Below are 21,493 nucleotides of genomic sequence, written 5' to 3'. Positions count from 1 at the left end.
GAGCTCTCCCAGAATCTGCCCTTTCAAGGACAACCTCTGCCAGAGCTAGGGCTGACCCAAGGCCATTTCAGCAGCTGCCAGTGGAGGAGTGGGGAATCCAACCCGGTTCTCCCAGATAAGAGAGCTCTGGCTGACCCAAGGCCATTCCAGCAGGTGCAAGTGGAGGAGTGGGGAATCAAACCCGGTTCTCCCAAATAAGAGAGCTCTGGCTGACCCAAGGCCATTCCAGCTGGTGCAAGTGGAGGAGTGGGGAATCAAACCCGGTTCTCCCAGATAAGAGAGCTATGGCTGACCCAAGGCCATTCCAGCAGCTGCAAGTGGAGGAGTGGGGAATCAAACCTGGTTCTCCCAGATAAGAGAGCTATGGCTGACCCAAGGCCATTCCAGCAGCTGAAAGTGGAGGACTGGGGAATCAAACCCGGTTCTCCCAGATAAGAGAGCTATGGCTGACCCAAGGCCATTCCAGCAGCTGCAAGTGGAGGAGTGGGGAATCAAACCTGGTTCTCCCAGATAAGAGAGCTATGGCTGACCCAAGGCCATTCCAGCAGCTGAAAGTGGAGGACTGGGGAATCAAACCCGGTTCTCCCAGATAAGAGAGCTATGGCTGACCCAAGGCCATTCCAGCAGCTGCAGGTGGAGGAGTGGGGAATCCAACCCGGTTCTCCCAGATAAGAGAGCTATGGCTGACCCAAGGCCATTCCAGCAGCTGCAAGCGGAGGAGTGGGGAATCAAACCCAGATCTCCCAGATAAGAGAGGTCTGGCTGACCCAAGGCCATTCCAGCAGCTGCAAGTGGAGGAGTGGGGAATCAAACCCAGTTCTCCCAGATAAGAGAGCTCTGGGTGACCCAAGGCCATTCCAGCAGCTGCAAGTGGAGGAGTGGGGAATCAAACCCGGTTCTCCCAGATAAGAGAGCTCTGGTTGACCCAAGGCCATTCCAGCAGGTGCAAGCGAAGGAGTGGGGGAATCAAACCTGGTTCTCCAAGATAAGAGAACTGTGGCTGACCCAAAGCCATTCCAGAAAGTGCAAGCAGAGGAGTGGGGAATCAAACCCGGTTCTCCCAGATAAAAGTTCACGCACTTCGGCACTACACCGAAGCAGCTCTCTGCCTGCCCGGGAACACAGCAGACGCTTGAAAACTGTCCTTTGCCTTTAAGAATCGTTTAGGGGAAGCTCTCCACCCAAGAAGCAAGCCGCAGCCACATTTCTCTCTGCCAAGACTGAAAGGCTTATTCTCTCTCCCTCACCCCCATGTAAGAAAACATGCATAAAACTCCCCCCTCCCTCTGCTGCATACTCTATGAGAGCATCCCCCCATGACCTACTTGTGAGCAAGCCTTCCTGGTGCAAGGAGTTCGCCATGCGGCTGCTGCTTCTCTGTAGACCCCCCCCCCCTTGGTATTTCCTGCAAGCTTCAGAAACTTTAGTTCCTCTTTTGGTTAAATCTGCTATCACTAGCGAGGGGGGGAGAGGCCAGCTTCCCTTTTTCTGCAGAATTATTTCACATACTTTGAGATCAGGCCCAGGCCGATTTTATTTCAGGCCTGCTATACGGTCACCCAAGTTCGATCACAGTAGAAGCTGGTTCAGGTCGCCTGCTCCAGATTGACTCAGCCTTCCAAGGTGGGTAAAAGGAGTTTCCAGCTTGCTGGGGGGAAGTGTAGATGACTGTGGAAGGCAATGTCAAACCAGCCCGTAAAAAATGTGCAAAGTAATGCACATTGGGGCCAAGAATCCCAGCTACAAATACAAGTTGATGGGGTGTGAACTGGCAGAGACTGACCAAGAGAGAGATCTTGGGGTTGTGGTAGAGAACTCACTGAAAATGTCAAGACAGTGCGCGATTGCAATAAAAAAGGCCAACGCCATGCTGGGAATTATTAGGAAGGGCATTGAAAACAAATCAACCAGTATCATAATGCCCTTGTATAAATCGATGGTGCGGTCTCATTTGGAGTACTGTGTGCAGTTCTGGTCACCCCACCTCAAAAAGAATATTGTAGCATTGGAAAAAGTGCAGAAAAGGGCAACTAGAATGATTAAAGGTTTGGAACACTTTCCCTATGAAGAAAGGTTAAAACGCTTGGGGCTCTTTAGCTTGGAGGAACGTCGACTGTGGGGTGACATGATAGAGGTTTACAAGATAATGCATGGGATGGAGAAAGTAGAGAAAGAAGTCCTTTTCTCCCTTTCTCACAATGCAAGAACTCATGGGCATTCAATGAAATTGCTGAGCAGTCAGGTTAGAATGGATAAAAGGAAGTCCTTTTTCACCCAAAGGGTGATTAACATGTGGAATTCACTGCCACAGGAGGTGGTGGCGGCTACAAGTATAGCCAGCTTCAAGAGGGGATTGGATAAAAATATGGAGCAGAGGTCCATCAGTGGCTATTAGCCACAGCGTTTTGTTGGAACTATCTGGGGCAGGCTTCTGCTATTGCTTCCTCCCGAGTAATGTCCAACACTGGCTGCACAGTTAGAGAATCAGACAAAAATCAACTGTGCCAGAAAGAACAAAAACCAAGTCTTTAGGAAATTGTACAATTTTATATCACAAGTTCTGAATTCATGCGATAAAAATCCATTACAAAGGAAATCCCACAAATGTACAATACACAAAAATCCATTCTGATATGTCGACTCCTGAAGAAACTCGCAACTCTCAATGGGTCAAAAAACCTCCTTCTTCCTTACAACACACAAGAAGTCCAACCAACGACGTCGGCTTCTAAGGTAAAAGTCACCTCACTTGATCGCTAGCTTAAACCACGTTTCACCATAGATAGCTTTTTCGAAAGTCAAATGATAAACCTCAATGTATCATTCTTTCACACTCTTAACAACGTCCATTCTTAACGCACATTAAAGCCGTCGTTAAGAAGTGGTTAAGTACCAGGATTCTTATCTGGGGGAACGGGGTTTGATTCCCCACTCCTCCGCTCACAGCTGCTGGAATGGCCTTGGGTCAGCCATTGCTCTCTTATCTGGGAGAACTGGGTTTGATTCCCCACTCCTCCACTTGCAGCTGCTGGAATAGCCTTGGGTCAGCTATAGCTCTCTTATCTGGGAGAACGAAGTGTGATTCCCCACTCCTCTGCTTGCACCTGCTGAAATGGTCTTGGGTCAGCCAGAGCTCTCTTATGTGGGAGAACGGGGTTTGATTCCCCACTCCTTTGCTTGCACCTGCTGGAATGGCCTTGGGTCAGCCAGAGCTGTCTTATCTGGGAGAACGGGGTTTGATTCCCCACTCCTCAGCTTGCACCTGCTGGAATGTTCTTGGGTCAGCCAGAGCTATCTTATCTGGGAGAACTGGGTTGGATTCCCCAGTCCTCTACTTGCACCTGCTGGAATGTTCTTGGGTCAGCCAGAGATCTCTTATCTGGGAAAATCGGGTTTGATTCCCCACTCCTCAACTTGCAGCTGTTGGAATGGCCTTGGGTCAGCCAGAGCTCTCTTATCTGGGAGAACCGGGTTTGATTCCCCACTTCTCCACCTGAGGCTGCTGGAATGGCCTTGGTTCAGCCATTGTCATGCCCGCTCCTGACCCAGCCCCTGCTAGCTCAGAGACGGCGCCTTTAACAGCTCTGGACGTAAGTACTGAGGAGGCAAGTCGGCAGCAGGAGCCACCTGGAATTGATCAGGCCGCGCCGGGCCCCAGCTCATCCCCCCTGAATCTCCACCACCTGTTAGCCGGCTCCGTGAAAGGAGACGGCAGGAGATAAGAAACGGGAGAAGCGAAGCACGCATGAGGGGGAGGAGAGATCTAAGCCCAGCGTACTAATGGGTTAACAAGCCAGCACAGTATATCTGCAACCCTGGCCTTTTGGCAAACTGTGCTGGCAACGAACGATCCTCCTGGAACGTGACCGCGCTCTGCACCCTCGTGACTTCTGTGGGAACCCGCGTATTCCTGACCCGGCTTGGACCTTGGACTTCGAAACTCTGGACTGTGACTCTGCTCTGTGGACTTGTTTTGGTATTTCGGCTTCGTTCGTATCTATTCTCTCCGGTTACCAGACCCTCAGCATTCCAGCGTCTACGCTTCCTGCTTTATCCCTCGGCTCGGACTGATTTATGGTTTTGACTAATTGGACTGTTTGAGATAACTCCTGTGCTGCTACTTGAAAACCTCAGCCGGCTGCAAAAGTTCTGGCTGACTGCCAGGACGCCAGCAGCCGCCGTTTCCTACCCCAGGCTCGCGCCACGACAGCCATAGCTCTCTTATCTGGGAGAACCAGGTTTGATTCCCCACTCCTCAACTTGCAGCTGCTGGAATGGCCTTGGGTCAGCCAGAGCTCTCTTATCTGGCAGAACCGGGTTTGATTCCCCACTCCTCCACTTGCAGCTGCTGGAATGGCCTTGGGTCAGCCAGAGCTCTCTTATCTGGGAGAACCGGGTGGATTCCCCACTCCTCCACTTGCAGCTGCTGGAATGGCCTTGGGTCAGCCATAGCTCTCTTATCTGGCAGAACCGGGTTTGATTCCCCACTCCTCCGCTTGCATCTGCTGGAATGGCATTGGATTAGCCATAGCTCTCTTATCTGGGAGAACCGGGTTTGATTCTCCACTCCTCCTCTTGCACCTGCTGGAATGGCCTTGGGTCAGCCATAGCTCTCTTATCTGGGAGAACCGGGTTTGATTCTCCACTCCTCCTCTTGCACCTGCTGGGATGGCCTTGGGTCAGCCAGAGCTCTCTTATCTGGGAGAACAGGCTTGGATTCCCCCTCCTCCTCTTGCAGCTGCTGGAATGGCCTTGGGTCAGCCATAGCTCTCTTATCTGGGAGAACCGGGTTGGATTCCCCACTCCTCCTCTTGCACCTGCTGGAATGGCCTTGGGTCAGCCAGAGCTCTCTTATCTGGGAGAACAGGGTTGGATTCCCCCTCCTCCTCTTGCACCTGCTGGAATGGCCTTGGGTCAGCCATAGCTCTCTTATCTGGGAGAACTGGGTTTGATTCCCCACTCCTCCACTTGCACCTGCTGGGATGGCCTTGGGTCAGCCAGAGCTCTCTTATCTGGGAGAACCGGGTTGGATTCCCCACTCCTCCATTTGCAGCTGCTGCAATGGCCTTGGGTCAGCCAGAGCTCTCTTATCTGGGAGAACCGGGTTTGATTCCCCACTCCTCCACTTGCAGCTGCTGCAATGGCCTTGGGTCAGCCATGGCTCTCTTATCTGGGAGAACTGGGTTTGATTCCCCCCTCCTCCACTTGCAGCTGCTGGAATGGTCTTGGGTCAACCATAGCTCTGGCAGAGGTTGTCCTTGAAAGGGCAGCTGCTGTAAGAGCTCTCTCAGTCCCATCCACCTCACAGGGTGTCTGTTGTGGGGGGAGACGATAAAGGAGAAGGGTGTGATATATTATATATTTCTTCTTCATCATCATCAGAAGGAAGTAACTGTTGGCAGGCGGGCTGCAAGTGCCAGTAGTTCTTCTTGACATTTCATGGAGGTGATTTGCAGTCAAACCCCCCCCCCCCTTCTCACGGGGACTCCAGGCGTGTGCTGCAGGCTGACTCTGTAGAGTCCGCAAGACGAGACGTTCAATAAACCGTGCAGCGTATGGGGGTATCGGTGAAGCACAACCCGGTGCAGGATTACTCCCGAGTCGTCCCACTGAGCCGCAGAGGGCATCGCTGGCTGCAGCCCGACCAACCCGGCGAGGTCTGGGAGCAGGAACCCGGAGTCTTCCTCTGTGTCCAGCCCTGCAAGGCAGATCTGCAAGGTGCGCGTGTCTCCTGCTTTGCTCCAGCCCTGCAAGGGTTAAAGGCACAGAGCCGCTTTTGCAAGAGAGGCCGAGCAAGGGGGGGGGGGAGGAAGGAAGGAAGGCTGGGGGAGCAGGAGTTCCTGAATTGCACGAGAGAGGAAGAGCTTCGCGTCCGCAGAGAAGCAGGGAAAAGGCTCCTTGCAGCAGCCGGACCCAGGGAAGGTCTCCTTGCAAGTAAGTCCTGCAGGAGTTGGGGAGGGGAGGGGAGAATCAGGGGTTAGATCTTGCAGGAAGAGAGGGGAGCGGCTTTTAGCATCACTTGTGCTCCGGACATGAGATTTCGGGGGGGGGGGGGGGGCGGGAATAATCAGGGTCTTTAAAGTGCAAGACTGAATTCAGCAAATGGATCTGGTGTCCAATCGCTGGTCATTTCAACTCTGCACAAAACAGCTGCTGCTCTCAGGTTGTCAAGTCTGCAGTGGGAAATCCCCAGGCAATTGGGGGGAGGGGGGAGCTCAGTGGAGTCTAATGCCATAGAGCCCCCACAGGCATGTTTTGGGGGGGGGGGGGCTGACCTGATCTCCGTTCTCAGGATCATAGAGCTGGAAGGGACCTCCAGGGTCATCTAGTCCAGCCCCCTGCACAATGCAGGAAACTCACAGCTGCCTCTCCCCCCCCCCAACACACACCCACTGACCCCTGCTCCAGGCCCAGAAGATGCCCAAAAAACCCACAAAAACCAGGACCCCTTGCCAATCTGGCCTAGAGAAAAATTTCTGACTGATCCCAAAGTGCCCCTCAGCATTTCCCTGGGTGTGTAAGAAGGGGCCACAAGAACTAGGCACTGATGCAGCCCTTCCTGCCCTCCTTCTCACGATCTCCCTAATTCACAGAATCAGGATTGTTGCCAGATCATATCACCTCACAGTCCTCTCTCCAGGCTGAATATTCCCAGCTCCTTTGACCTTCTTAAACTGGTGCCCAAAAACTGAACACAAGACTCCAGGTGAGGTCTTACCAGAGCAGAGCAAGGTGATTCCATCACTTCACGTGATCTGAGTGTACACTATACTCCTGTTGATACAGCCCAAAATTGCATTTGCCTTTTCAGCTACTGCACCACACTGCTGACTCATGTTCCGTGAATGGTCCACAAAGACCCCTAGATCCTTTTCACCCATACTACTGCCAAGACAAGTCTCCCCCATCCTATAATGATGCATTTGGTTTTTCCTACCTGAATGCAAAACTTTACATTTCTCACGTGATCTGGAGACTATACTTTTGTTGAAACAGCCCCAAATCAATTCTAATGATGATCAGTTATAATCCTGGGAGATCTCCAGCACCACCTGGGGGCTAATCAAGATAATCAACACAAAGGGATCACAGTTAATAAGACAGGCAATGAAAGAAACAAGTACTGTGATGTGCTGGCTAACAATGTTTAATAAAATCATTTAAAAACCTTTGTAAATTATCTGTCTTTACTTCATATTATAAGAGAGGTCCATTCTCACATTCCAGTATTACAAGAAAAGCCCTACGATCACCCGGATGTAGGCTTCTTTCATCAATGGACTTCCTCAGGAGTAATCCTTCCTAAAATTGTTCCAGGGTTACCAGCCTCTTGTAACACCCCAATGTAAATGCTCTTCTGCAAGATCTCCTACCTCAAGTTCTCTCATCCTGGAATAAACCAAAATAATAACAAGGCATACCACAAAGCTGAATGGAATTATCTAATTCTTCAGATTTTATATTGTTGTAAAAAACTTACCACTCAATGACACTTATGTGCATATATTTATATTTGGAGCTTAAGCCAGTCCAAACTTATTCTTTTAACCAGATGCCCAAGCCTTCTGGAGTTTGCTGACCTATAACTCTCTACAATATTTTTTATCAGAAGGAAGCTGTTTTTTTAGGTGGCCATTGACGAAAGAAGCCTACATCCGGGTGCTCATAGAGCTTTTCTTGTAATACTGGAATGTGAGAATGGACCTCTGGTATAATATGAAGTAAAAAAGATAACTTAAAAAGGTTTGAAAATGGTTTTACTAAACATTGTTAGCCAGCACATCACAGTACTTGTTCCTTTCACTGCCCACCTGGAGGCTGGAAACTCCATTAGGCATTAGGTTTGCTCTGCTGTGTAACTGGGGGGGGGGGGAGGGGGAATACGGTGTCTTTAAGTGCAAGGGAGAAACTGAAGTATGAAATTGGAATTCTGTTGCTTGTAATTTTAGTCTGGGGGGGAGAGGTGAAGAGCCTTAATTTGGTCTGTAAGTGAAAAACATCATTGCATATGGAGTGGGGGGGGGGGGTAGAAGACTGCAGATTTATACCTCCACCATTTTCTCTGAGTCAGAGACACAGAGTGGCTTACAATCTTCTGTATCTTCTCCCCCCACAACAGACACCCTGTGAGGTGGATGGGACTGAGAGAAGAAGAAGATTGGATTTATATCCCGCCCTCCACTCCAAAGAGTCTCAGAGCGGCTCACAATCTCCTTTCCCTTCCTCCCCCACAACAGACACCCTGTGAGGTAGATGAAGATATTGGATTTATATCCCGCCCTCCACGCCGAAGAGTCTCAGAGCGGCTCACAATCTCCTTTACCTTCCTCCCCCACAACAGACACCCTGTGAGGTAGATGAAGATATTGGATTTATATCCCGCCCTCCACTCCGAAGAGTCTCAGAGCGGCTCACAATCTCCTTTCCCTTCCTCCCCCACAACAGACACCCTGTGAGATAGATGAAGATATTGGATTTATATCCCGCCCTCCACTCCGAAGAGTCTCAGAGCGGCTCACAATCTCCTTTCCCTTCCTCCCCCACAACAGACACCCTGTGAGGTGGGTGGGGCTGGAGAGGGCTCTCACAGCAGCTGCCCTTTGAAGGACAACCTCTGCCAGAGCTATGGCTGACCCAAGGCCATGCCAGCAGGTGCAAGTGGAGGAGTGGGGAATCAAACCCGGTTCTCCCAGATAAGAGTCCGCACACTTCACCACCAGTTTTGGGGCAGGGCTACTACTGCGTATTCAAGGTCCCTCAGCAGAGGAGAGGGAATTTAAAAACAAGGTGCAGAGAGCCTAGCAACACCATTGGTGTTGATGGAAAGGCCACTAACACCCATGAGTCATAGTACAAGGCTGTTGCCCCTGGGACAGGGAGAGAGCCATGCGCCCAGATGTCAGCTGCCCACATCCAGAAGGCCTGGAGGAACAAAGGGCACTGGGAACACATCGCTATGAGGATCACGGCCTCAGCAACAGGACCCCTGTAGAAAGCACATGAGTAGAGCCCTGCTGGATCGGACCAAGAGTCCATCTAGTCCAGCCTCCTGTCTCGCACAGTAGCCAACCAGTTCCTCTGGAGGGCCAGCAACAGGGCAGAGAGGCTGAGGCCTTCCCTTGAGAATAACATCAGAAGAGCCCTGGTGGATCAGACCAGTGAGGGTCCATCTAGTCCAGCCTCCTGTCTCCCACAGCGGCCAGCCAGTTCCTCTGGAGGGCCAACAACAGGGCAGAGAGACCGAGGCCTTCCCCTGATGCTGCCTCCTTGCTCTGGGATCCAGAGGTTGACTGCCTCTAAATGTGAAGGTTCCCCTCAGTCTTCATTGCTAGCAGCCATTGATAGATTTACCCTCCATGAATTTATCTAGTCTCTTTGAGAGCTGTTTATTCCTGTGGTGGCCATGACTACACCATCTGGTGGCAGATTCCACACTTTAATCGCTCTCTGTGTCCTGAACCTACTGTCCATCAGCTATATTAGATGCCTTCAATTTCTGTTTGGTTAAGGAAGAAAAATTCCTCTTTGTCCGCTCTCTGTTGTGGCAGGACTTCCCCGTGCAGAAGCCGTGCTGATTTTCCCTGAGCAGGCTTTGTCCTTCCATGTGTCTGACAATTAATTCTATCTTTGTTTACAGATTCTGCTAATATGCCCGGGACAGGCGTTCAGATGACCAGCCTGTAATTTCCTGGTTCCCCTCTGGATCCCTTTTTAAAATATGTCACATTCACAGGTTCGTAGATCAGCTATCTCACATCCTTTAGAAACTCTTGGGTGTTTGCCATCAGGACCCGGAGACTTTGGGGCCCCTTAGGAGATGTCTACGATAGTTAATGACATGAATCCTGATTTGCAAACCACGAGAAGGACTTTCCTTCTGATCCAGGAGGGCAGTCCTGGGTGTGTCTTGACCAGGGTCAGTGATGTAACTCCATCTTCTTTAGGTTCCTTTCTGCCTTCTTGATATATTCCGCTCTCCCTCTTCATAGCCAAGTGAATAAAAGCATTTTTTCCACAGCTGGAAGTAACCCAAGAGAAGGAAAAGGAGATGGAAGAGCAGGACCCAGAAGGACCTGGAAGGGGCAAGAGAGAAAGCAAAGGCACCAAACCTACCCTAGCTGGGAGTGGTGTTGGATTCTGGGAAAGCCCTGAGCCGGAGGTCTGTTACCAGGTCACAGCGATCTCGGAGGATTATCGCCAGAGTTTCCGGCAATTCAGCTACCATGAGTCTGATGGGCCCCGAGAGGTTTGCAGCCAGCTCCATGGACTTTGCAGCCAGTGGCTGAAGCCGGAGAGGCACACCAAGAAGCAGATCGTGGACCTGGTGATCCTGGAGCAGTTCCTGACTCTCCTGCCCCAGGAAATGCAGGGCTGGGTCAGAGGATGTGGGCCGGAGACCAGTTCCCAGGCGGTGGCCCTGGCCGAAGGTTTCCTCCTGAGCCAGGCAGAGGAGAAGAGGCAGGCAGAACAGGTGAGGGAGCTTCATGCCGTCCTTTCAAGTTGTGACCTTTCACCTTATACGCATCCTTCCACACACTTCACCAGGGTTGATAGAAAACCAGATCCCTGATTCTTGCAGCTCTGTTGATGGATGCAGGGATGGGGAATGGAGCATGTTTTGCTTCCTTGGTCTTTAGCCTTCCTGCTCTTCCGTGTCTCTCTTCCTGCTGTTCCAGATGTGGGGACCATCTGTGAAGATGGAAGCGGAGGTCTCTGAGGAGGAAGGGTCTCCCTTGGAGGAAGAGCAGAAGGCGCAGGCCCAGGAGCGTGCCCAAGAGGCCGTCTTACACGGTAAGGGTGTCTTGTGCCCAGATTTGACTGGACAGCTTGACTGGACAGCTCATGGTGCCGCAACCTCTTTCACTGCGAAAACCAGGGAGTTGCGCACACGGGGAGGCTGGGAGGTTGTTTTGCCCATGCTAGGACCCATTGGGAGAAGGGCTGCAGTAAAGATGAAACCCACAACGTACAGCTGGGCCTATAAGGAAACGGCTTGGTCAAAGTCTTTTGCTTTAGTGTAGATGTGTGTGAGGTGCAACTCCAGGCATCCTGGCAACCCAGCTGGTGATCACGATATCCATATATACGCAAAATTAGGGGGTTTTGTTCACACTCAGCTGTGGAGTCTTCTGAGCAAAAATTCTCCTCCATGAGCTACCAGCATTAAAGTTGCGAGTTACTGTATAATTAGTTTGCTCTGGAGCCATTTTTCCTGAGCTAAGAAAAAAATGTGTCAGCAAGAGGCTAAAAAACTGTGAGGCAGCTCACACTAACTCAGCTTTGAGGGCACACTGCCTCTGGGCTAGTTTTTCCTCCAAAATTCTGTCGCCCAATCAGAGAGAGAAGGGATCCTGGGAGACCTCTGGGAGATGTAGGGCCCACTAGCAACTCCTAGGCAGGCTTCCCCCTGTCCTCTAGGCCGCACTAGGCCTCAGATCATGACAAAGGTTCAGGACAGGAGAAAAAGGAAATACTTTTGCATGCCACACAAGGTTCCATTTGCACCTAGTAGCTGAAGGGGACTCATGGAGCTCTGTTTCATATGTTTATCCAGTCCCCTCTTGAAGCTGTCTGTGCTTGTAGCCACTGCCTCTTCCTGAAGCAGTGAATTCCTCATGTTAACTGAGATATTCCTATATAATGTACCTTCCATTAGAGGGATTTAAGGCAGTGTAAGAAAGAAAAGTTGACTTCTCGCCCCTGGGAGCTTACACCTCAACTAACCTTTTATTGGGGAATATTAATATTTCCTAGCTCAAAATGGTGAATTTATGAGAGGTGAGGTGAGCAGAGATCTCTGTCTGTGTCTACGGAGATAGAGCACTGAAAATCCTTTGGTTAATAATGGATTTTATTATAGGTATAGGGTTTCCAATAGTTACATCCCAATCAAACAATTTCAAGCATACAAGAGGAATACAAGATGTTAGCTAAATAAGATCAGAGATCATTCGTGTCATAGATCCATACCCCAACATAGGAATTTTAATTACACTGGCCAAATGATTTTTTATGGCCGTTTCCCCAAAGTGATTCTTTTGACGCTCCCGAAAAGCGATAGATTTCTCCCTTAGTGTCAAACATGGATAGGCATCCATCAAGTGTTCCGGAGACTGGTTGACTTTGATGGCCTTAGCAGCGATTAAAGAAAAATAGAAACTTTGTAAAAAGTTAAAAATGTGAGATCAGTTTACAGTTATACCACACATTCACAACAAGATGAGCACTTAACTTCTAACCTTTGTGTTTCTGCTGTCTTGACCTGAAGAATCACAGAACATATATATATACAAGCCATTTATTTGTGTTGCAGCCATTTATTTGTCCCGGGTCACCCTCATTTCTTTATGCTTTGATAACAAGACTTAAAAGGTTGCCAAAAGAGTGAAGGAACTTTTTACAGCTCTACCCACCAGTGTCCCTCTCTGGGCCTGGAATTCTTCATTCCCAGGAGCAGAAAGATGGATGCTTCTTAACCTTTCAGCTGGCCATCATGTTTGTCTGGCCTGTGAACCAGAACCACATTCCAGCCTGCCTTGGGCCAAGAAGGAATTGGATTTTTCTCCTTTATGTGCAAGAAAGACCATTCCAATTCAAATGGGCATTGCTGTGTCATATTAATATTCTAGGGTTACATTGCAATATCACATTCCAGGGGTGCATGGCTTGGAAATCAGTACAGGGGTGTCTTCCTGGATATCACCAGTTGCACCTAGTAGGTGAAGGGGACTCATGGACCTCTGCTTCATATGTTTATCCAGTCCCCTCTTGAAGCTGTCTGTGCTTGTAGCCACCGCCTCTTCCTGAAGCAGTGAATTCCTCAGGTTAACTGAAATATTCCCATATAACGTACCTTCCATTAGAGGGATTTAAGGCTGCTTAAAAAAGAAGAGTTGACCTCTCGCCCGTGTGAGCTTTGGGGGCAGGGCAAGGGGTAGATGTGACGTCTCATCCCGTTGAGCATTGAGACGTGACACCAGAGGGTCAGCAGACACTCGAGAAACCCCTAAATATTACCCTCTAGATTTCAGATGTGCTAAGATCATTTTCAGGGTTTTGAACAGATGTGATTGTGACGTATCTTTGACCTCATTTCTCCCAACCGCCCCCCCCCTTCACCCGGAAGCCTAAACACAAAGGCACATTGAGGGGCCCAGGCACCCAGAGAATGGCGTTTCTGGGCCTTTGGTCTGATCGAGCCAAGATGCTGCCACAGTTTTGAGCTCTGGAGTTCACAGGATAAGCCTCAGGTGTTGAAGAAGGAAGGAGAAGAAGAAGATACTGGATTTATACCCCACCCTTCAGTCTGAGTCTCAGAGCGGCTTACAATCCCCCCTTACAACAAACACCCTGTGAGGTGGGTGGAGCTGAGAAAGCTCTGACAGCAGCTGCCATTTCAAGGACAACTCTGCAAGAGCTATGGCTGACCCAAGACCATTCCAGCAACTGCAAGTGGAAGAGTGGGGAATCCAACCCGGTTCTCCCAGATAAGAGAGCTCTCGCTGACCCAAGGCCATTCCAGCAGATGCAGGTGGAAGAGTGGGGAATCAGACCCCGTTATCCCAGATAAGAGAGCTTTGGCTGATCCAAGGCAATTCCAGCAGCTGCAAGTGGAGGTGTGGGGAATCAAACCCCGTTCTCCCAGATAAGGGTCTGCACACTTAACCACTACACCACACTGCAAATGTGTCGGCAGTGATTATACCCCACCCCTCCCTGAGGCTTCTCCTTACCTCTCTCTCAAGTTTACTCAAAATTGTTACACATTTTTAAAGTGTACCCAGGGCAAGGTTTCACAGCCTTGGGCACAGGGGTGCATGAAACAGGATTCAAACAAGCAAAGAAAATATGAAGTCTCTGCTAACACCCTTTATTCCAACATTCTCTCCCTCACAGGCAGTGAAGAGACGGTGCTGAGTCTTTGTGGAGGAGTGGAAACGGCTGCTGCCCCTGCCGTCCAGGTAGGGGAGATGAGCAGGGGACTGCCTGAGTTCCCCCCTCTTCCTCAGGGGGCCTTTTGCTCCTGCAGTTGCTGCTCATGTGTCTGAGCGAGAGGGGCTCTGAAGGCCGCTCCCTTTACCCCCCTGGCAAGCTCTCCATCCTGCACCACCCCAGAATGCCCCTGTCCAAAGTACAGTCTTGACTGGGACAGTCTCTGATGAGGAAACCTGCTTTTTCTTTCAGGGTCCTTTTTCCTTCGAGGAGGTGGCTGTGTTTTTCACCGAGGCTGAGTGGGCCCTGCTGGATCCAGACCAAAGAGATCTCTACAGGGAAGTCATGCTGGAGAACTATGGGAATGTGGCCTCTCTGGGTAAGGATCTTTCAAAGGTGCGAATTGCTGCCATTGTGATGATGTGTGAATCAAGATATGGAAAAGCAATAGGTCTTTGTGAGGCTTGGTCTTGTACTCACCCCCTCTGGAGGACTCCAGGAGCTGAGTGGGCTCTGAGATCAGCCGAGTGCCTAACTGACTGTCTCTGCTTCTCCAGGTCTGCCACCTCGGCCTCAAGGGTACGAACTCATTCCCTGAGGACCAGGAGCTCCTTGCATCGAGCACACACCCTTCTGTCCTGTGGGCAGATAGTCATACATGTGACACTCAGTGCAAAACACTGGAAAGCCCCCACCCGCAGCTGACCTTCCACCTTCATGATAGCTTTTTAAAGTATACAGTCCCCCTTTAAATCCTGTTGTGTTTATGTGGCTCTCCTTCTGGAGGGTCTTCTTACCTTATTGGGAACACAAGGAAAATAGGGCCAAACTGCAGGCCAAAGGACCTTCATGGCAAGGCAAATAGGAAACACAGAGGAAAATATCTTTGCCACCTTTTCCCTTCATGTACATTTAGGGAGTTTTTTCGGGGGGGCGGGCAGGGATAGTCAGAATGTAGAAAAAGCTCTTTAGGAGGTTGGCCAGGAAAGGTGGACAGACAGGAGTCAAAATGCATAGTCATGAATTAGGAGTTTGTGGTAGGTGCCCTGGCTCCTTGCATGAGTTATGATTCAACTTCCCTCTTTATTCCAGCAGGAGATGTTGAGGAGCCACTTGGGGAATTTCACGGGTTCTCACTGGAAAAAGCCAAGACTGAACAGGCTGAAGGAAACTTCGAGAACAGAGATGAACCACAGAGGCAGGAAGGAAACAGTACATTGAAAAGGGAGGTTAAGACCATTCCTCGCCAAGGAAGCAGGTTGCATGAAATCCCTGTCTGCAGCCGTCACCAACGGACTCTTTCAGGAAGGAAACTGTTCATCTGTTCAGAGAATGGAATGACATTCTCTGGTCAAAGGAAGGCATATAAATGCCGTTATTGTGGAAAGTACTTCAGATACAGAACACAGCTTTTAGTACACCAAAGAATACACACAGTACAGAAACATGCTGAATTCTCCGAGCATAGGAAGAAGTTCAGTGTGAAATCCAGTTTTAAAAAGCATCTAAGAACCCACACAGGGGAGAAACCTTTTGAATGCTCAGAGTGTGGAAAGAGATTCAGTCGGAGTAACTATCTTCAACGGCATCAGAGAACTCATAGTGGGGAGAAACCGTTTGAATGCTTAGAGTGTGGAAAGAGATTCAGTGTGAGTTCCAGTCTTCAAAAGCATCTCAGAACCCACACAGGGGAGAAACCTTTTGAATGCTCAGAGTGTGGGAAGAGATTCAGTGTGAGTTCCAATCTTCAAAAGCATCTCAGAACCCACACAGGGGAGAAACCTTTTGAATGTTCAGAGTGTGGGAAGAGATTCAGTCAGTGTGGCAGTCTTCAGAAGCATTTAAGAACCCACACAGGGGAGAAACCTTTTGAATGCTCAGAGTGCGGAAAGTCATTCAGTCAGTGTGGCCATCTTCAGTATCATCAAAGAACCCACACAGGGGAGAAACCATTTGAATGCTCAGAGTGTGGAAAGAAATTCAGTACAAATGGTGGTCTTCAACTGCATAAGAGAACCCACACAGGGGAAAAACCTTTTGAATGCTCAGAGTGTGGAAAGACATTCAGTGTGAGTTCCAGTCTTCAGAAGCATCAGAGAACCCACACAGGGGAGAAACCTTTTGAATGCTCAGAGTGCGGAAAGTCATTCAGTCAGCGTGGCCATCTTCAGTCTCATCAAAGAACCCACACAGGGGAGAAACCATTTGAATGCTCAGAGTGCGGAAAGAGATTTAGTCAGCGTGAAGGTCTTCATTATCATGAAAGAACCCACACAGGGGAGAAACCGTTTGAATGCTTAGAGTGTGGAAAGAGATTTAGTGGCAGTGGCAATCTTCAACAGCATCAAGTAACCCACAGAGGGCAGAAACCTTTTGAATGCTCAGAGTGTGGAAAGACATTCAGTGCGAGTTCCGGTCTTCAAAAGCATCTCAGAAACCACACAGGGGAAAAACTTTTTGAATGCTCAGAGTGTGGAAAGAGATTTAGTGCAAATTCCAGTCTTCAGTATCATCAGAGAACTCACACAGGGGAGAAACCTTTTGAATGCTCAGAGTGTGGAAAGAAATTCAGTCTGAATGGCAGTCTTCAAAGGCATCAAAGAACCCACACAGGGGAGAAACCTTTTGAATGCTCAGAGTGTAGAAAGAGATTCAGTCGGTGTCACAGTCTTCAGCAGCATCAGAGAACCCACAGAGGGGAGAAACCTTTTGAATGCTCAGAGTGTGGAAAGAGATTTAGTTTGAATGCCACTCTTCAGCAACATCAGAGAACTCACACTGGGGAGAAACCATTTGAATGCTCAGAGTGCGGAAAGAGATTTAGTCAGCGTGAAGGTCTTCATTATCATGAAAGAACCCACACAGGGGAGAAACTGTTTGAATGCTTAGAGTGTGGAAAGAGATTTAGTGGCAGTGGCAATCTTCAACAGCATCAAGTAACCCACAGAGGGCAGAAACCTTTTGAATGCTCAGAGTGTGGAAAGACATTCAGTGCGAGTTCCGGTCTTCAAAAGCATCTCAGAAACCACACAGGGGAAAAACTTTTTGAATGCTCAGAGTGTGGAAAGAGATTTAGTGCAAATTCCAGTCTTCAGTATCATCAGAGAACTCACACAGGGGAGAAACCTTTTGAATGCTCAGAGTGTGGAAAGAAATTCAGTCTGAATGGCAGTCTTCAAAGGCATCAAAGAACCCACACAGGGGAGAAACCTTTTGAATGCTCAGAGTGTAGAAAGAGATTCAGTCAGTGTCACAGTCTTCAGCAGCATCAGAGAACCCACAGAGGGGAGAAACCTTTTGAATGCTCAGAGTGTGGAAAGAGATTTAGTTTGAATGCCACTCTTCAGCAGCATCAGAGAACTCACACTGGGGAGAAACCTTTTGAATGCTCAGAGTGTGGAAAGAGATTCAGTCAGAGGGGCAGTCTTCAGAAGCATCTAAGAACCCACACAGGGGAGAAACCTTTTGAAAGCTCAGAGTGCGGAAAGTCATTCAGTCAGTGTGACCATCTTCAGCAGCATCAGAGAACCCACACAGGGGAGAAACCTTTTGAATGCTCAGAGTGTGGAAAGAGATTCAGTCAGTGTGACAGTCTTCAAAAGCATCTAAGAACTCATACAGGGGAGAAACCTTTTGAATGCTCAGAGTGTGGAGATTCAGTCAGTGTGCCAGTCTTCAAAAGCATTTAAGAACTCACACAGGTGAGAAACCGTTTGAATGCTCAGAGTGTGGAAAGGGGTTCAGTGCAAATGCTGGTCTTAAATAGCATAAGAGAACCCACACAGGGGAGAAACCTTTTGAATGCTCAGAGTGTGGAAAGAGATTCAGTTGCAGTGGCACCCTTCAGCAGCATTAGAGAACCCAGACTGGGGAGACACCTTTTGAATGCTCAGAGTGTTGTAAGAGATTCAGTGCAAATGTTGCTTTTCAAATGCATAAGAGAACCCACACAGGGGAGAAACCATTTGAATGCTCAAAGTGTGGAAAGAGATTCAGTGTGAGTTCCAGTCTTCAGCTGCATCAGAGAACCCACACAGGGGGTGTGGAAAGAGATTCATTGTAAGTTCCAGTCTTCAGCAGCATCAGAGAACCCACACAGGGGAGAAACCATTTGAATGCTCAAAGTGTGGAAAGAGATTCAGTGTGAGTTCCAGTCTTCAGCTGCATCAGAGAACCCACACAGGGGGTGTGGAAAGAGATTCATTGTAAGTTCCAGTCTTCAGCAGCATCAGAGAACCCACACAGGGGAGAAACCTTTTGAATGCTTAGAGTGTGGAAAGAGATTTAGTAACAATAGCAGTCTTCAAAGGCCTCAAAGAACCCACACAGGTAAGACGACTTTTGAATGCTCAGAGTGTGGAATGAGATTCAGTGTGAGTTCCAGTCTTTAAAAACATCAGAGAACCCACACTAAGGAAGAAACTTTTTATAGCTTAGAGTGTGGAAAGAGATTCTATGTGAGTTCCAGCCTTCGACTGCACTGAAGATTGCAGACGAGAGAAACCATTTGAATGCCCAGAGTGTGGAAAGAGATTCAGTTGTAGTGGCCTTTTTTAACAGCATCTAAGAACACATACAGGGGATAAACATTTTGAATGCTCAGAATCTGCGAAGACATTCAGTTTGAAAGCCAGTCTTCAAAACCTTTTATGCTCAATAGCGTGGAAAGAAATTAATTTAGAATCTTCGATAGCATCAAAGAATCCGCACAGAGGAGAACCATTTGGAATGCACAGAGTATAAAAGAGATCCAACGTGAGTTCCAGTCTACAAAAGTATCTAAGAATCCACACACAGGGACTTCCGGTATGATGGCGTGGTGAAGCGGAGCGTTTTTGCTGAGCTTGGGTGAATGCTCTGTTTAGTAAGCTCCAGAGAGGGCCCTCTTATAGAAGTCACCTCTTAAAGAAATATCAGGGGACGCTTCACAGTCTGGGGAGCTGACAGGGATTTCGAGGGGAAGCGGAGGCTTCCCTTTTTCATCCCAGCCTTTCCCCCATCCGGAGTTTACTAACGCTTAGGCATTTCAACTGGGCCGCCGGGAAGGAGCTGACAGGGCAGCAGAGACTCTTAATGTTGGAAACCCTGCTGGTATTCCCGGCAATTTGGTTCATTAGACTAAATGAGAGAAATAGAAAAAGCAGAGAAAAGTACGGCGTGAAAGGAATGTGAAGGAAGCGGTGACGACGGAGAGAGAGGTGGCGGAGACTATTTTTTCAACGAGAAGCTGGAGTGAGTTGAGAAGCGGAGAACCGAGAGAGAGGGAGGTTTGAGAAGAAAGGATGGCTTTAACTCGAACAGAGAGAGGGGAAGAGGAGGAAGAAACTGACCTGTTTGGAAGATGGTGTTGAGGGGATGAAGGAGAAGATAGCTGTGGTGGCAATGGCGGCGAGAGCGGAAGCAAGATATGAAATGGCGCCGGCCATTGAAAAGGACTGTGAGTACGAGGAAAGCATGTGTTGGAAACAGTAAGTAGGAGAGGGTTTGCGAAGGTAGGAATTGGACTTAAATTAGTGGGTTTAAAGAAGTGTAAAAGAGTGTGAAGAAGGTAATGGAAGAAAAATAGACTTTGGAACTGTAAGCTGAAATAGGGAATGAATGAACTCTATGAGACGTTTTGATACTGACATAGCTTGGATATAGTATATGAGAGAAGTTGTGGAAGTGGGGAGTTGACTGAAGTAAAGTATTGAGACCCAGAGAGAAGATTAAGGAAATGCCAAAGTGATAGAAGATTGAAGGCAGAAGTTAAGAAGTAGAAGATAGAAGGTACAGAAAATTCTACAGGGGGAAGAGGTGGTTCTTAGCAATAGACCTTTATTGCGGCTACCTCTCCCTTGAAGAGTGGTGTAGAGCAGTGTGGCAGAACGGAACAGTGGGACATTGTGATGTAGTGATCTATGGAATAGGATACAAGAAGGAACAGGGAACAGTGGGACATTGTGATGTAGTGATCTATGGAATAGGATACAAGAAGAAGAAGAAGAAAAGGGGACTGAGTTTAAAATTGTACAGTGCTGGTGATACTGGATTATAGAACAATTATAAGAACTTAAAGAAATGTACTATTTAATTGTTTTTGGGAAGGACGTTGTTGGTGCATGAGATATAATGAGATATATTGTAACTGACTGGGAAATGTTAATTTAGTAGGGTACTAATTGTATTTATTATGCTAATTGGTGATTTGGTTATACTTGATTTGGAATAACTAATTATTTCGGTAACTGAATTGTTTAGGAGTAGAAGAAATATAAAGGGTTAATTAATTTAGTTAGTGGATGATGATTGGTAGTGAATAAGGTAGAAACGCAGCTAGATAGGTTTTATAGCTATAAGTAGTGTTCTTAGTGATTAACTACAACTCTTTGGAGGAATTAAGTAATTGTTAGAACTGTTAGAAATGGAGACTAAAAGTAAGAAATTTGGTCAGGGTACCCCACCAGGGGGGAGTAAATCGGTGTCATCATCGCTGAATCAGGAGGCTTTAGAAAAATTGCAAAATATAATGATAGCAGGGTTTAAACAAAACCAAGAAGCCTTGGAGGAAATTAAGACAGAACTGATGGGAAAAATAAAGAAAACAAATGAGCAAGTAGACAGCTGGGTGGAGAAACCGCGTACTGACCGTATGGTGACTTGCCTGCCTAGTGCGAAGGTAGTGGACATTACGCATGTAGTAGATAAACTGATAGACAGTGCTGGGTAGGAGCCTGTGGTTGTTGTGCATGTTGGCACCAATGATGTGGGGAAATGCAGTCGTGAGGTCCTGGAGGAAAAATTTAGGCTGCTAGGCAGGAGACGTAAGGCCAGGACCTCCAAGGTAGCCTTCTCAGAAGTGCTACCTGTTCCACGTGCAGGGCAGGAGAGACAGGCACAAATTAGATGTCTCAATGTGTTGATGAGACGATGGTGTAAGGAGGAAGGGTTTAAGTTTGTTAGGCACTGGGATGCTTTCTGGAACAAGCAGGAGCTGTAGAAAAGAGATGGTCTCCACTTGTCCCCGGATGGAACCAGGCTGCTGGCGCTTAAAATCAAAAAGGTGGCAGAGCAGTTTTTAAACTAAATCTTGGGGGAAAGCCGACAGGAGATGAAATGTCTCTGGTTCGGGACAACTCATCTCTAAGAGATGAAGGGTTAGCTGCTATTTTTCTACCGGGTAACAGATCAGAGTTGTCCACTGTGATGGTGACAAACAGTATGGACTGTCTGCCAGAGTCTCGAGGCGGCAGGAGGAAGGTGGCGGGCCTAGCTTGCCTGGGAAATTATAGATGTTTGTATGCAAATGCTAGAGTAAAGTAAAATTGGTGAATTGGAATGTTCAGTGTTGGGAGAAAACATAGACATTGTGAGAATTTCAGAAACTTGGTGGAATGAGGAGAATCAGTGGGACACGGTGATTCCTGGATATGTTATATCGGAAAGATAAGGAGGGAAGGGTTGGAGGTGGGATGGCTTTGTATGTCAGAGAGGATATACGGTCTAGTAAGACTGAGGCCAGAGAATTAGATTCTCTTTTAGAAATGCTTTGGGTTGAAATAGAGGGCCCAAAAGGAAATTT

At 48.3% G+C, this 21,493-nt stretch overlaps 3 protein-coding genes across 3 annotated transcripts in view; 2 read left to right on the top strand and 1 right to left on the bottom strand.

The window, feature by feature from the left end:
- The window catches only part of LOC132571389 (zinc finger protein 850-like), a gene marked incomplete at its 3' end in the record, with an annotated part of 552,489 nt that overhangs the window by 9,589 nt on the left and 521,407 nt on the right, over window positions 1-21,493 (bottom strand). The gene's annotated exons all lie outside the window — the stretch shown is intronic.
- On the top strand, window positions 10,698-17,579 carry LOC132570885 (oocyte zinc finger protein XlCOF6-like; the record flags this gene model as incomplete). Its single annotated transcript, XM_060237525.1, has 4 exons — window positions 10,698-10,791; window positions 13,897-13,961; window positions 14,200-14,376; window positions 15,435-17,579. Coding segments are annotated over exons 1-4 (2,481 nt in total), but the record flags the coding sequence as incomplete, so codon positions are not given.
- The window catches only part of LOC132570884 (oocyte zinc finger protein XlCOF6-like), a 37,621-nt gene continuing 35,415 nt past the window's right edge, over window positions 19,288-21,493 (top strand). The window contains exon 1 of the mRNA XM_060237524.1: window positions 19,288-19,369. Coding sequence (XP_060093507.1) covers window positions 19,288-19,369 — 82 coding nt within the window. The remainder of the gene's footprint in view (window positions 19,370-21,493) is intronic.

This window comes from Heteronotia binoei, chromosome 5 (assembly GCF_032191835.1).
Source record: "Heteronotia binoei isolate CCM8104 ecotype False Entrance Well chromosome 5, APGP_CSIRO_Hbin_v1, whole genome shotgun sequence".
Lineage (NCBI taxonomy): Eukaryota > Metazoa > Chordata > Lepidosauria > Squamata > Gekkonidae > Heteronotia > Heteronotia binoei.
The sequence above is the reverse complement of the archived record's forward strand: the minus strand, read 5'-3'. Positions and strand labels throughout refer to the sequence as shown.